Source organism: Carassius carassius, chromosome 5 (assembly GCF_963082965.1).
Source record: "Carassius carassius chromosome 5, fCarCar2.1, whole genome shotgun sequence".
In the NCBI taxonomy this organism is placed as follows: Eukaryota; Metazoa; Chordata; class Actinopteri; order Cypriniformes; family Cyprinidae; genus Carassius; species Carassius carassius.
The window spans coordinates 26,050,818-26,067,223 of record NC_081759.1 but is presented as its reverse complement, the minus strand read 5'-3'; the positions used below and the strand labels follow the sequence as shown (position 1 = coordinate 26,067,223).

Genomic DNA, 16,406 nt, shown 5'->3' with positions numbered 1-16,406 from the left:
AAGACATAATATTTCATATACAGTTATGTGGAGCAGAATTTCTACCGAGCACCTTTTTTTCTTCTTCACTGTGCCACGTGTAGTTAGGCCACAGATTTAGATGTATCACAACTGTTATAAAGAGACATGAAAACAACCTCTAACCTCTTCTGGCAGTGTAAATCCAGACACAGATGACAAATTATAAGATCACAAGAAAAAATTGGACTGAAATGCAAATGAGGGCATGTCTAATAAGACATATATAGAGATCAACATGGAACTCATTATTTGTTTTTTTAATTAGTCATGAAGTAACATCTCCATACAGCTTAATAAATATTTGCCCCACACATACACTTAACTTCTTTACCATAAGCACAAACTAAACGTGATCATAAAGTGCACATAAGCAGATGTGTTTGTATGCTTAAAAAAAAATGCCATTTATGAGACACTGTCTACAAAGTCATTAACATAAAATGGTGTGAAAATGCACCTGCAATTTTGTTAACACCATTCTTAATTTTCCCACAAGTATTCTAGTTTCTCTGTAACTTCAGTCACCTCACCTGATGGAGGAGCGCTTACTCAACATGCACTCAAACTCATGCGTTCACTGACACAGCACAGGAAAGAGAGACACTTACCCTCTGTTTGCGTGCATGGTTCCTCCTCTTGAAAAACAGAATCAGTTTCTTCCTCATCATCTGATTCCTGCAGCAATAAAAACCAGTGTGTTTACATTCCCTGTAATAAAAGGAGCAAACACTGCCCACTGACAAGCAGGGTGAATACAGCCTCTTAATGAGTCCTGCCAACTCCATCAGAACAGCCGAGTTCTCTCTAGTCTCTACTTAAAAAAAAAAAAAAAAAAAAACGTCTCAAGATACAATTCTATGACTCACAAGTTTTTTGAGGCTTACTTTCTTACTCTTTAAAAACCTTCTCTACCCTTTTACATCGTCTCATCTCCAATTCTGCAGCGACACAGACTTTTGTATCTCTGCGTAATTAATGTGGCACTTCTCTAGTTACTGTCTCCCTAGCATGACTCACATTTCTTTCTTTAGATAAAAGCACCTGATAAATGAATTAATATTAAGTACTTTTAAACCAGGTTTGGTATCATATTATAACATTCAAAGTAACTTGTAGGCTGAGCAGAATGCAGTTTATTTTAGGCTGCTTTTATATATTTACATTTTAAAAGTTTGGGGTCAATTAAATTGTTAAATGTTTGTGAAAGAAGTCTCATTATTGCCAAGGCTGCATTTATTTGATTCAAAAATAGGGCTGTGATGGTATGGGATTTTTCTCGCGGTGAAGACACAACAAATCACTGCGGTTTGGCGGTTAATCACAAACCCCCTCCCTCGAGGAAATATAATGATTTAAAAAGGATGCTTGCAGCTTGTAAATGAACATGGAAATTAATAATTAAGCAGTCTGTCTTCTTTAATATTAAAACAGCTAATTATATTAACAATAATAAAATAAAATTGTATTTTAACTTTTTTTTCGATATCTTTTGAGTTTAATAGGAATTATGGAATAGTTTTTCATCATTTAACAAGGCTACAACTTAACAAGGCTACATTTATAACAACATTTTTAAAGTGGAACATAACAGATGCTTTTTTTCCCCTGATTTCGGGTTTATCAAAGTGCATCATAAGGGAACATCAGGAACATCATTGATAATCTACTGAGCCGCTTAAGTGAACCGGCAAGTCCTGCTGCTTTATTTTTCAGTTTTGAAGTTTCTTGCCAGGAAAACCAACATGTTCACTTTGATTTCAGCAAAGATCTTAATGGAGTGATGTTGCCAGCTGCACTGAATACACTCTCCAAGGGAGGGCTCGTAGCGCATATAGTCATTTATTTTCCGGCAACTTTCGAAAGATGAGGGAATGGAGTCTGAGCCCTGCATTTCAGCCCGGGACCGTAGGCCCCAACTTTTTTGTGCCCCTAGGGCCTGGGCCTGTTTAAGGCTTCTCCTTATTTTTATATTTTAGGTGTCCATCAATTAGTGATCATTCAGTTCATTTTTGTACTCCTGTTAAACATTGTTATATGCTTGAACTGTTTTATATCTATAGATTTTATTTAAGGCTAATCGTGATGATTTGAGAAGGCTAAAATAATCAAATATAGGATCAGCTCACTGTCTGCTGCTGGCCGCTTGGTCATTACTTAAAAAAAAAAAACTAAAACTTATATTTAACAAACAAAAAATGCTCCAAACATTTTTCTAAATTAACTTGATAAAAAATAAAAAAACGAAATGAAATACAATCACTTTGCTATTACATACAAAACTGAACTACTTTAATTGCTGAAACAGTAGTATAAGCTGTTTAGGGAGAAGGGGGAAAAAGACGGGCTCAGGCCGGTAATTCGTATAAGCTGTAGGACATTGGCCGGGCTAGGGCCGGAGCATCTCGAGCCTAAATTTGAGGCCCGTGCAGGAATCTAAGCCTGATTATCCCGCCACCAGGCAAGCGGATCAGAGTGCAGATCAAGGGCTTCCTCCTGCACATACCTTGCGACTTCAGTGTCTGCACGGATTCTTTTTGGTACCGGATTGGATTGATATTGTGTATTTATTGAACTGTAGACATACTGAAACCTAGCCTGGTAATTAATAAGAAGAAGACACACACACACAAAATAAACCTCCCGTGTGTTTAATGGACTGTCCCTCTCCCCTGCGTGGGAAGCCGTTTTTTTTCTCCAGCAGCCCCTTGAACTTCGGAAGGAACAGTGGCATCTGCAGATGTACGGCTGTACGCACTGTGTGTTGTACATGAGTGCTCAGACCTGAGATAAGTCTTTATATAAAAGCGGTTTTTAAATCATTTGCTGCATGGATAAAAAAAAAAAAAAAAACAGACTAATAAATATATTCACGAGACAAAATTGCGTTGCAGCAAATCATTTTATGGTATTCAGAACAGAGCAACATAAAATTCAGAACATAAAAGCAGCTTTACAATTTTAAGCCAAAATAATTTGTGTTTATTTTTTCATTGTACCAAATTCTAAAATAAAACGCAAATTTTAATTTCCTTATTTTTATATTTCAGACATCCATCAATTATGGTGATGAAAAATCAATGATCTCCTCAATGGATATGCCTTTAATGGGAAATGCATGACTTACACAATGCAAGAGATCCTTTTTACGATTTGAATTATTTCAAAGTAGTAATTTAATGCACTCTTGTTCAAGCCAGAGATGGCAGAAAGTGTTTGTTTTTTTTATTTTATAAACGCAATGTTTTGGTGATATTGTGAGTGTACACAAACAAAAGTAGACCTTTAAAATGACGTATTACTCTTACCTTTATGAGCAAAAATGACTGCCTATTCTAAGTTGTTTCCATTGTTGGAAAAAAATTGCAAGTGATAGCCCTGGCACCTCCTTGGCCTGGAGCTTCCACTCTCCTCACAAACGATCGGATATGCGTCTAACAGTGCACATGTATCTAGGTTAAACCTTTAAACTAACATTGTGATATGCTTAAACTATATCTATATATTCTATTTTAGGCAAGTCATGATAATTTGAAAAGGCTAAATTGATCAAAACATAGGCTATGATCAACTCATTGTCTGCCACTGGCCGCTTGGTCATTACTTTAAAAAACAAAAACGTACATTTAACGAACAAAATAAAATGCTCCAAACGTTTTTCTAAATTAACTTTATAAAAAACCTAAACGAAATAAAATAACTTTCCCATTACACACAAAACTGAACTATTGAATAGCTGAAACAGTATAATATAATCTGTTTTGGGAGATGCAGAAAAAAAGATTGGCTAGGGCCTATATTTGAGATCCATGCAGGGCTATAACCTACTTCATCCAACGCTGTTTTGTTCTCTGTTGTTTTCAGTGAGCATGCTCTTGATATAAGCATTTATATAACTTTCACGAGCCAAAAAAAACTATTTTTAAAAAAAAGGTGCAGTGATGGTGATGACTTCAACACCGTGGTTATGCGGTTATCGTCACAACCCTATTAAAAAATATAGAAACACAAAAAATTTTAAACGGTACAATTTCAAAATAACTTGCCTATTTTTATATATTTTAAAATGTCATTTATTTCTGTGATGGCAAAGCTGAGTTTTCAGCAGCCATTTTCTTCAGTGTCATGTGATCCTTCAGAAGTCATTCTAGTATAATGATTTGGTGCTCAAGAAACTTATTAATATAAATATTTTGTAAGATTATACATTTTCTTTAGCCACTTTATCAATTTGATGCATCCTTGTTTAATATTCATATAATTTAAAATAATTTACTAAAAATCAGATCTTTTGAGCCAAAACATTTTTGAATAGTAGTCCACGATAGAACGGTTTCTTCTGATTCATGATAATTGAGGGTTTTCTACCTCACATACACACCCTCTATGTGTGGAAGACTGTCTGAGTCGACCGGATGCAACACACAAACAGACTGACCGACGTTGACCTGTCTACATACACACAGTAGTTTCACTTTAACCCACCTATGATTAGCTGGCGAGTCACTGTTTGCCTCATTTAAATGACTCAGCACACACCATACCACATCAACTGTCTGTTGGCTGCTTGAAGGGGACTGACAACCAAGATGATGTGGGTGAGAAATTAAAGCTTACATACAAGAACCTCAAGGTTCATGCTGCTTTTTTGAAAAAAAAATAAAATAAAATACTTGATATAAAATACCCACTTGTTTGCACCAGCCTCCAAAAAAAATCTGCCTTCTATTCAAAACTCCAAGGGAACAGACCGTTTTCAGAGTCTGCATTGTGTATTGACTTTGCATTGCACTGCATTGACAATAACCATCATATTTTTACATTTTGCTATTTGTTAATATCACACACACTTATATCAGAGATAATTCACAGTCAGTCTGGTTGATGCATTAAACATAGAAGGTGGCAGTCTTGCACCTTAATGCTGGTTGCCACCTGTCATAAAAAGACAACCCCAATACAGTGTGTGGCTGCTACTTAATGCATTATTGATTTATTTAATCAACATTTCTATAGATACCATGATAATACCTTCAATGTGATTACTTTTCAAACAAGTCATATGGTGAAAATATGATGTGACGGCTTTAAATGGGACACACAAATCGCAGGTAATAATAATAATAATTCATTACATTTATATAGCGCTTTTCTAGGCTCTCAGAGCACTTCACACTGTCAGCTAGTATACAAGATATTAAAATTTAAAGACAATAGTCTGTATGTGTCATTTCGTCTTAAAATAAAAGTATAAATTGCATTTAAATGTGTAATTACATTAGTAATGTTTTTAGAGACAGCAAAGGATTACTTTAGGAATGTACGGTAAAAGCCACCATTAGAATTATTTACTGTTAGCTTGCAGAAAGCAGATACTCACGTATTAATGTTGTCATGGTAGACTTTAGTATCAGAGGGCTGGTTATACAGAGGCTGTGGAGAGACAGAGGAAATGGCTGCAGATTATCTAGAAGAGCAAACTCACACACAATCTATTGCATCAGAAAATCATTTCACACAGCACTCACCAGCTCCACTTTAGGCCCCAGCCCTTCCAGTATCTTATGGGCTTCTTCTGCCTTTTTCTGTAGCACGACAGAGACAGAATGTTGGTAAAAGAGACAGATGTATGTCCTTGTGGTTAGATAAACACCACACTAAACGAACGAACTGTGCTCTCATTTGTTGACTTCTAACTTTGATGCAGACAGAATGTGTGAAGCTTTGTGCGTTTCAGCAGCAGAAACACAAATTGTTTAAGCTGACAAACAATTTATTACTTGTTTGGAAAACATTTTCTCCTCCAGGGTGAAAGGGAGTAAAAATAAACATGCCAAAAAAATCACCATTTCCTGAGCTGTAATGTTCTGTCTGGGAAACGCCTCCATTACACAATCCCACAATTCTTTACACTCAAATCTACAATCTGTTTTTGTAACAGCTGCAAGCACCTACCAAATATGTGTTGTGTGCGTGTGTGTGTGTGTGTGTGTGTGTGCAACTGCTTCTTGATGGAAGCAGGAAGTCTATTGATGTTCCCAGACCAGGGTGCTGTAGTTTTGCCTCATCTGGACATCAGTACTTCTTTCTCTCTCACCCACTTTACCTAAGTCTCATCCGTTAATGTGCTCAGTTAACTTTCCTTCCAAAACAAGCAAACAAAAACCACATATGCAGATAGCTAGCTGTAAAGTATTATACAGATATATACCAACTTGTGGAAAATGGGCATCCGATGTCCCCTTTAAAGTTCATACTTTGCCTTGTCTCCTATTTAAAGCCATATGCTCTTAGACAGTCACATCACACTCTGTCAACAATAAAATGTCCAAAGAACCCTCTTAACAGAGTTCAATTAGTAATTGATTATCTTTCCCCAGAGGTGATCAAAGACTCTAAGGAAACTATTTGCACTCTGCGACATGATTGCACAACTGAACATGATCTGTAAAGAGCACACTCTGCTAGGTTTCTGAGTGTGAGAGAGACATCAGGTGTCAATGGGTTCATACCCGGTTTTCATCATAAATGATCTGGACGATGCTGCGATGTTTGTGTTCCACAGGAGGCGGAGTCACCGGCTTTTCTGGCTCAACTGGCTTTGCTGCCTCCTCCTCCAGTTGTTGCTAAGACACAACAGACATGACAAAAATACCTTGAACCTAAAGTCTGAAACAAGCATTTAAACAGACATATACAGTAATAAAAATTTTCTGAACATGAAACCAGGAATTCACCCATTTTGATAGCTCAAGTTAACTCACAAAACATATTGCTTTGAAAAGTAAAAACAGACCTTTTTTAGCACACAAATTGAAGCATCATTCATGTCTTTAGCAGAAATGGTGGGGGAAATTGGTTATAAGTATGGTTAAAAGTAAGAGCAATAATTACAGTGATACTTGCCTCAGTAAGCACCAATAATCATAGGGATGAATGATTACAGCAGACCCAATAAAACCTTCTCACAAATATCAAAGTGATGTGCAGAGGTGTACTATTACATTCATGTAAGTTCTCAACAAATTTCCTCTGTTGACCTCCCTTTTCAAACTGCAGTGCATTATTAAAGTTCTGTTGAAGTGAGACTTTCTTCATCTCCAATACCACAAGTGAACAAACATGTAAAAGACAAAGATCTTTTAAGACAATAAAGACAGTGGTATAAAATGTAAGATAACTGTTTGTTGTTTTTCTGTCACATTTTCACCATCGGGTCAGAAGGGAAAGTATCTGAAACCAGCATCCTAGTTTCTCTTTAATCAGATATTTAAGAAAAAGAAGATAGTAGACGGAGTGAGGAATGAATGTGTACACTTGCTGCCTATCAAGCCTGAAGGATTTGGCATCGCCATCAAAAAGCAAAAACAGTTGGATAAGAAAAAAAGGTTGTGATGAGCAACATTTCACCACAAGGCTTATTCAGTCCCTTCAGGATTTCATGGGACTTTTTGAAGATTTTTGTTGCCAAAAATGATTGCTGCAGCTTTTCTAAAGATTTATGGTGATATTTGTGACATTTCGTATTGTTTTGCAGTGAAAATATACCACAGACAACGTTCTTCTAACATTGTTATGACTTTTCTGACTTCGAGAACCATTGTAGGGCTCCAGACTAACATTTGAGGACACCATAACCAGTGCCATTAAGCTCTACAGAAGGTGGCACCAGCACCTGACAGTAAAGCACTCACGCTAATCGCACATGTACATCTCAGAGATGTCTATTTGATGTCTGCATTTACTAGGGATGTAACGATTAACCGTGAGCCAGTTGAAAATCGATTAAAAAAAATCGATTGAGATGCTAAACAAATCAATTAATTTAGGGGTAGGAGTTTACATGAATGCATGTCTGAGGGGAACTTAATGTCTTTAGAAAAGTTAAGATGGTATTTTTTCTTTTCATCTTGCCTCTGTATAATGTATATTAAAGTTCATAACTACAGCACTGCATTTGTTTACAGAGGGTACCAAGGAAACACTTTAAGCTCCACCTGCTGGCAGAGAGTGAAGCTGCATCTCATTCAGCTCGTCTGATGTTTCATGCAGATATTTTTTATGAATAGTTTCACAAAACTGAAGTCAAATCATTCTGATTTTGCTTCAAATTTCGAAATTATACAACCCTATTTAGGTAAAAAAAACTGCTCATGTTGCAAGTATGCAGCATATTTGTTTAGATCATGATTAAAATACAGTGGTTGCCTAAATCGGGGCAATACTTAAATTCGGTAATAATTAAAGCTTTGAAGTGCTGGGAAACGTTTTTTGAAGCATTTAAAAACACTCAAAAATATAATTTCCTGTTCCTGTAGTTTTAAATCCATTGTGAATAGTGGTGATTTGTGTTTAGTGAACAATGTTTTTCCTTATTTCCACATCAGTGGCGTGTGTTCTGATATCTGTAGCTTTAACAGAATTTGAATACTTCTCGTTCTCACAAGATTTCACAGAGATTTTATTGTTTCTGCAGTGAATTTGACTGCTCTCTTCACTATCTCCAAGTACTGTGTATCATCACGGGACAATGCGATGACGTCACGGGGTATGTCTAAACAAAATCTGCGGCAATTCCGAAAATGTATGAGCTCTTGCTAAAATTGCAGTGTTCGCTTAATTTCGCGATAAACTCAGTGATCGCAGAATTGCAAAATCCTGGAGGGACTTCTTATTGATAAATACAGAATCAAAAACCCAGTCTGCTTCTAGCGGTGAAAACCAGAGTAAAGTCGTGTTTCCACCGCTGGAACTTTACCCAGGAGCTAGGGACTTTGGGCTGGTACCAGGAACTAAATTAAGTTCTGAATAAAAAAAATGCCCCTCAGAAAGTCCCTGCTGGGGAGGTAGTACTTTTCCAAAGTTCCCAAACTTTCGGGGGCGGGACTTGGGTGCTGAGCATGCTGATTGGTTGAGTTCATGCAGTATTGTGATTTCAACCACCATTTATTTGGATTATTTTCAAAATATTACTGTTATTGTGTCATGAAATGTAATTTTAAATGTATTTCAGGCGAGAATATAGTTGTTTAAAACTCAAATCTGTAGTTTATTTATAAAGACAGCGCCTATTTAAAAATGTTTTGCCGATTTCGGAGACGGTCAGCTCCACGCGATCAGCAGGAGCTTAGTAATCAAGTGTCCGCCGAGAGCAGCCTCACCTCGGCTAGACCTTCTGACATTTACCATTGGCTCTGATGTCTATTTAGTGGTTAAAGATAAAATATCATTTGTTTTGGGTAAATCTAACAGGTAATCTGTCTGTATTCAATTTATCTATATGTTAAAATTTAATTAAAAGAGGCAATTGATATAATATAAATTTTCATTGTAATGGCTGTATATATACACATTTCCCTGAACTAATCACATTTCTGCGGCAATTATTTTGTTTAAATGAAAACGAAAGGAGGCAGTGGTATTTCATATCATATTTAGTTTTATTGTAAATATACAGTGAGGAAAATTGCAGTAGCCAAGGCGAGCTGACTGATGTTATCAAGTACACTGCTCTTTGCAGAATTACCGGATTTGTGTCATCGCGGACATCACACTCCCGAGTCGGATGCGCAAAGTCCGAACTACCGAGGATGCAAGTCCAAAATTTGCGTACTTTGCATTGAGAAACGCACCCAGACGTATGTCACCAGACTATTTGCCTAACCTTCACGGTGCTTTAAACCGTGGTAGAAACGCAGAAAGCAACAGGTCTGGGGAGAAAATAGTTTCTGGGGAAAAAAGTTCCTGGTACAATTGATCCGGGTAATTTTGGTGGAAACGCGACATAAGGGAGCTTTAAACAAACAAACAAACAAAAACAAACAAATCTTGTCATCACAAAACTAGCAACAAAATTTGCCATTTATTTGCAAAATGAACTATAGCTTAGAGCTTAAAACAAGTAGTTCTTGAGCAGTAGCAGTGTTAAAGTCTCTCTGTGCATCTGTGTTCAGTCAGGGTACACACCTGTTTCTTTTTCAGTTTGAAAATCTGCTGCTCGACCTTGGCAATCTCACGGTCCACGCGGTCCATGCTCTGAATCAACTCCTCTTTGGAGAGTTTGGAGGGCGATGTGTCTGCATCCTCACCCACCTGTGGAACTCCACCTGGGGACGAGGCCTCCACCTTCACACTAAACTGGGCTTCCTGTCCCAGAAATTGGGGGAAAAAAGAGAGAGCACAAGAGTAAGTACAAACCTTCAAATCACCTTTATAAAAAAAAAAGCAAATAGCATTTTGTTTTATAGAATGAGGACATATTTAAATCTCTTACATCCACACACACACTTATTACCTTCTTGACCTCTCCAGTGGTCCTGATGCTGTCCTGTATGCTCTGTGGAGGGTGCAGTACGATGCCGGTGGGCTGAGCTCTTGAAAAGTGTGTTTCAGATAGGTTCTCGATGCGGGGACGCTTGGCCTCGAGAGTCTCCTGCTCCTGCTGAGCCGAGATGGCATGAAACTGTTGCTCATAACCATGTCTGCGCTCTGGTGGCCTGCAGGATTTGGAAGAGATACTTATAATGACAATTATTATGCTTCAAAAACCTCAGCAAAAAAACAATATTACTGAAAAAAAAAAATTTGATCTCAAAACAATTACTTGTGAATCGCAACATAATGCACTTATATTCCAATCACATATTGTCAACCAAGAACTGCATTTCTCTGGGATTTGGAATTAGTAGCATATTAAACAACTGTCAAACACACACACAAACTCAAAAGTTTGGAGGCTCAATGGTTTAAAAGAAGAAACACACTCACATATTTCTGAAAGAAAATATGGTCATTTTCATCATACGCTATCTTTAAATAGGGCAGAATTAAATTTAAAACAATGATTATGTCTCAACCCAGAGGAGAGGCGGTTGTGTCACCTCTCAGTCCCAGGGTGGAATTCGGACAGAAGTGAAGGCCTGCGGCGCTGCTGGTCCTGCAGAGGGGTACGGTAGTCGGGTACCGGGAACTCCTGAACAAACAGACGCACACATCAGATAGGAACACTGGGCAAAACAAAAAGCATAAGGACCTCATGGATAAGGACTCAGAAGCCTTAAAGAAAAATGACAAATAGTGTGTATGTATGTGAGAAAGAATGAAAGGTATAAAGAGGAAAAAATACACTGTGACAAGACAGCCACCCCAGAGAGTCAAGAACACACCAGCACAAGTCTGTTTTACATTCTAGTAGAACATTGTTTCAAAAAACACGGACATACAGCTATCTGTAACACATTCACTGCTATAGAAGAGATTGATCATCAAACCCTCAATTCACCATTCCATTAGAAAACCACAGACACCAGCAAACTATCAGACTAAAGTTCAGTTTTAAAGAACCAGACAAAAAAAACTACAACAGCAAGCTAAATAATTATTTCCATTATCAAACGTGACACTATCAAGCGTTACAGCGCTCATGCATCACAATTATTCAGTGCAAATTTTATATTTGAAACTCACCAGTTATGGGTTCTTAGAACAACTAGTTGGTCTTAAGTAATTCCTGTTTGAATCATCAGACTAGCTATGGTCATGTATATAGATATTGTTAATCGGACACTTGATCAGATACATTTCTCAGAAATACGCTACCATTCCAAAGCTTAGGTTTTGTAACATTTTTGAAACAAGTCTCTTATGCTCATCAAGACTGCATTAATTTGACCAAAAATGTTGTTGAAACAGTAATATTGTGAAACAATATTAAACATTAATTACTACATAGCTGTAGTGGTGGTGCTCAAAGATGTAATGCTAAAACTAAAAAAAAAAAACTATTTTTAACAAGAGCAAGCACAAGCATTTGTAACTTATGCAAGGCTTTAAGCTTCCAGTTATTATAACAGCAAAAAAAGTCAGTCAGGCAGCTTGATAATGCAAACTGTTATTTCAACTCTCTACGGACACCTTTGTTAATTGAATCGCCATTAGCTAGTAAATTTTTTAGTTTACTCGCCAGTCAGTCAAGCAATCAACAAAAATTGGGAAAAAACCTACAAAAATACTGATGAGATAATAATAATAATAATAATACGATTCCTACTAATAAGAACTATAAAACTTACTAAGGATTAGTGAGCTGCTGGATTCATGAATATTAATTAGGTTTTGTGTGTTCGTTTGAACTGATTTGCCGAAATCAGAACAGGTACGATAATAGGTGAGCGCCAGCCAATGAGATTGCCGTTCGTGCATTAACTCCACCCACTACCGGAAAATCTGGTAGTTCTTGAATGCTGAAGACTTCCATAAGAACGCCGTTATTTTGACAGGAAAATACAACAAAGAATATTGTTTAAATGTAGCGCGTCAATTCTCTCTCTCTCTCTCTCTCTCTCTCTCTTCGTGTGTGTGAGAGAAAACGACGGCGATTTGTGCGCCTTAACACTAGAGTTTATGGTACATTAAATACAGGTGCGCTGCGCATCCATTGAGATGAACTGAAAAAAAAATAAGCACAGATCGTCTGACGGAGTGTTCGCGAGTGAAATTATATCTGTGCCTCGTTATATACTTAGCCTCCAACTAACACACTGCTGAGTAAAATCTACGAATTTATTAGCCATTGGCTAATATTAGACATCATTTAGCAGCCAGAAGGAAGATTTAGTCGCATATGTGAGTGATTTACTTGCAATGTAGATGGTTGTATTTGTTATTATTTTAAAATATTTTTCTTAAACCATCCTTAAAGCCAAAGTATACTTTGGATTTTACACATACTTGCAGGTCTGCATACCTTGCGAGTGATGCAAATTTCGTCACCTGAATAGAAGTTTTGTTATCACACATAACTTGTATGACCAAGTCGCATACAGGTGCATCTCAATAAATTAGAATGCCGTGGAAAAGTTAATTTCAGTAATTCAACTCAAATTGTGAAACTCGTGTATTAAATGAATTCAATGCACACAGACTGAAGCAGTTTAAGTCTTTGGTTCTTTTAATTCTGATAATTTTGGCTCACATTTAACAGAAACCCACCAATTCACAACAAATTAGAATACTTCAGAAGACCAATAATAATAATAATAAAAAAAAAAATTTAGTGAACTGTTGGCCTTCTGGAAAGTATGTTTATTTACTGTACTCAATACTTGGTAAGGGCTCCTTTTGCTTTAATTACCGCCTCACAATTTGAGTTGAATTACTAAAATAAATGAACTTTTCCACAACATTTTATTTCATTGAAATGCACCTGTTTGTACATTGAGTTGGTTTTGCATTAAGCAGTTTTTCCACAAGGTGGCAACACTGACCCGACCCATCATTTCACGTTAGAAAAGCAAAACTAAAGAGATGGAACAACAAAATAGCCAAGACTGAAACAACAACAGACGCAAGCATTGACAAGAGCTTGTGTGAGTGTTACGAGATAGCAGCAACGTCATTTTAAAAGAGTACAAAGACATTTTTATCCATCATAACTTCTGGAGAAAAAAAGAGCAGACGCTACACAAAGATCATGCTTTCTAGAGCATGTGTCAACTGCCTGCATTCACACACATTACATTTACATTTATGCATTTAGCAGACACCTATCCAAAACAATTGTTTTAATCAGTATGTGTGTTCCCTGGGAATTGAACTCACAACCTTTTGCACTGCTAACATAATTCTCTACCACTGAGCCACAGGAACATTATCAAATGTTATATATTTTAAAGGGAGCAAACCAAAGAACACTTTGGGCTTTAATCACAAACAAAGGGTAAAGCAGTAGTGAGTTAAAAGCAGTTACAATAATAACTCTTTGTAATTACAGTCATTATTAATGACACTGCTGTGCACAGCTCTTACAACTGAGACAATGAACAGTGACTAATATCAGTTCAAGCGCATCTTAAAATCAGCTAATCAATTTGAATAACTCTCAGATCAAAGTTGTCCGTCTTATTCATGATTAACTATGTTGATTTTTAGGTCTATTCAACTAATGAAAACTCAAATTCCAAACAAGTTATTTTAGTGTTTTTAAGTTTGAGTGTTTTTATCATTTAGAAAAACATGCCCAGAGTTTCATGTTATAAAATGAATACTGAGGCACGGTTTTGTATGGCTAAATGGTGACAACGGGATCACAGTTGTCTGAGTTGGCTGTGGTACAGCAGGATTACTGCAAGATCTGCTGGTATGAGGTCACCTCACTGAAATAGACAGACATCAGATTTCCTCTAGAAGCCATTCACACTTCATGACCATCTGTGTTAGAGGCGCTTCTAAACTGCTAACAACCCCAGAACAAGCATGGCCATGTCTGTGTCTGCAAACAGGAAATGTGTAAAAAAAAATTTAATTGCTTGTTTAATCTTTGTGATTATTTTCTTCATGATTTTACTATAATTTTACTTTCTTTTATGTAAAGCACTTTGAATTACCATTGTGTACGAAATGTGCTATATAAATAAACTAAAAAAAAAAAAGATGTGAAATAAAGAGAAAAAGCGTAAAGAGAGAGAACAGCTGGGGTTTGTTTATTTCTGCTTTTCTACAGTGATAACCAAATTGATTTAGAATGTTGAGGCCCAGCCATTTCTGGCCTCCTTTCATTTGAGACAGAAAGGGATGTTGAGGAAGAAGAAAAGAGAGAAAATAAGCATATAGGGGCGTTTACACATACAACGTTGCCCATCACTCAATATCAATGAGAGCTGGCGATTTCCAGAGACATGAGCAGCAGAAATAGTTGGCAATGCATTCATTATGTCAATTAGTATACATGATGCAACCACTACTAATAGGAGTGAAGATACTGGAGAAAACTTGATCATTATCTCCTGAGAGACACTGTTGTTGACTAAGAAAAGACAAAGGAAAAGCTAATGTCAAAATCACTGCTCTACAGTTTACCGGTGCCATCAACAAATCATTCTGCTTACTAAATCAAGTTGCCCCAAAACAATTTCACTAGCTAAAAAAAAAAAAAAAGAGGAGTAAAAATTAGGGGTACTCTGACTTATCGGCTACCGAACACTATCGGCTGATAATCGCTTTGGGATGTTTTATCAGCGGTCTCTAAAAAGGCAGATCTTGAAAAAACGATCTCAAGCTGATGACACACCTGCCATCAGAGTATTGGCATGACTTGCAGTAGTGCAGTCTCAGTCTCTGTCCAGCACTGGTAAAATAATTATAATGCAGAAGGTGATGTACAATTCAGATTTCTTCATTAAAAAAGCAGTCGAGCTGGCTATTTCTGCAGTGGTAAGTTTTAATTTAGAATGTTTGTGATTAAAGGAGTCATACCCTCGTATTACCTTGGATACCTACTGCTGTATTATAGTCTTTCAGGCCCTTCTAAAAAAGAAAATTGGAAAAAAAATAAACACAGAGCTCCTCAGACCCTTATATCTGTAGGCATTATTGTCTCGCGAGATCTGATGCGATATTTTGGCTGTCGTGGACAGTCATTATAATAATGCAAATGAGGAGCACGTTGATTGGTTGCAGGAAGGAGGGGGGTTGACACCGCAGGTAACGCGACCGGCTTCCCGGCCAGCGCCGTTTAGGGCTTAAATCAAACTTCATTCACGCACACATATGAAACACGCTTGCATATATACTAAGTACTGACGTCAAGACGGGGAAGAAATCAAAATCTCGTATTTGAGTGCGCGTGCACGTGGGCTATTTAACAAACCCTGAGGTAAACAAACGCTTCACTTTTAAATATCGGCTTCCCGGCCAGTGTATAATCGTTAGGCAATCATAACATACATTGATTCTCGTGGAAAAGTGAAAATTGTGGGTCATGACTCCTTTAAATGTTTTGCCACTTGCTTGAGAAACTGTTGTGTTGCGTGTAAGCTATTGCGCAACAACTGCATGAGTGTCACTTGCCATTTTAGAGAGTATCACATACGGAAACAAGGCATGTATGCGGATACGTTGTTTACATACAGATCAAAGTGTATACAACGTAAATAATGTATCCGCGTATATACATGGCATACGCTGCATACGTATGTGATACTCTCCATAAATGGCACTACAGGGTGACAAGGAGGAGACGAATTGCTGAATAAAGTCATTATTTTTGCTTTCTTTGCACACAAAAAGTATTCTCGTAGCTTCATAAAATTATGGTTGATCCACTGATGTCACATGGATTATCTTAATGTCCTTGCTACGTTTCTGAGCCTTGATCGTGTTAGGATCCTTGCTGTCTATGGGAGGGTCAGAGAGCTCTCAGATTCCATCAAAAATATCTTAATTCTTTGTTTTTAAAAATGAACAAAGGTCTTAAAGGTTTGGAACAACACGAGAGTGAGTAATTAATAACATAATATTTTTGTGAGCTATTTCTTTAAATTGAGGCTAATTAGATTTACTAATTCATTTCTTGGTTATGTATTTTTTCTGCATATCACATGTGGCTGCAT

At 37.0% G+C, this 16,406-nt stretch overlaps 1 protein-coding gene across 12 annotated transcripts in view; it reads right to left on the bottom strand.

Annotated features, from left to right (window-relative positions):
- The window catches only part of LOC132141079 (nuclear receptor corepressor 1-like), an 87,382-nt gene that overhangs the window by 58,150 nt on the left and 12,826 nt on the right, over positions 1–16,406 (bottom strand). For all 12 annotated transcript variants that reach the window (XM_059550274.1, XM_059550273.1, XM_059550284.1 and 9 more), the window contains exons 3-9: positions 10,899–10,990; positions 10,313–10,514; positions 9,985–10,164; positions 6,531–6,644; positions 5,547–5,603; positions 5,399–5,451; positions 630–696 (exon numbers count right to left, since the gene is read on the bottom strand). In XM_059550274.1, coding sequence (XP_059406257.1) covers positions 630–696; positions 5,399–5,451; positions 5,547–5,603; positions 6,531–6,644; positions 9,985–10,164; positions 10,313–10,514; positions 10,899–10,990 — 765 coding nt within the window. The remainder of the gene's footprint in view (positions 1–629; positions 697–5,398; positions 5,452–5,546; positions 5,604–6,530; positions 6,645–9,984; positions 10,165–10,312; positions 10,515–10,898; positions 10,991–16,406) is intronic.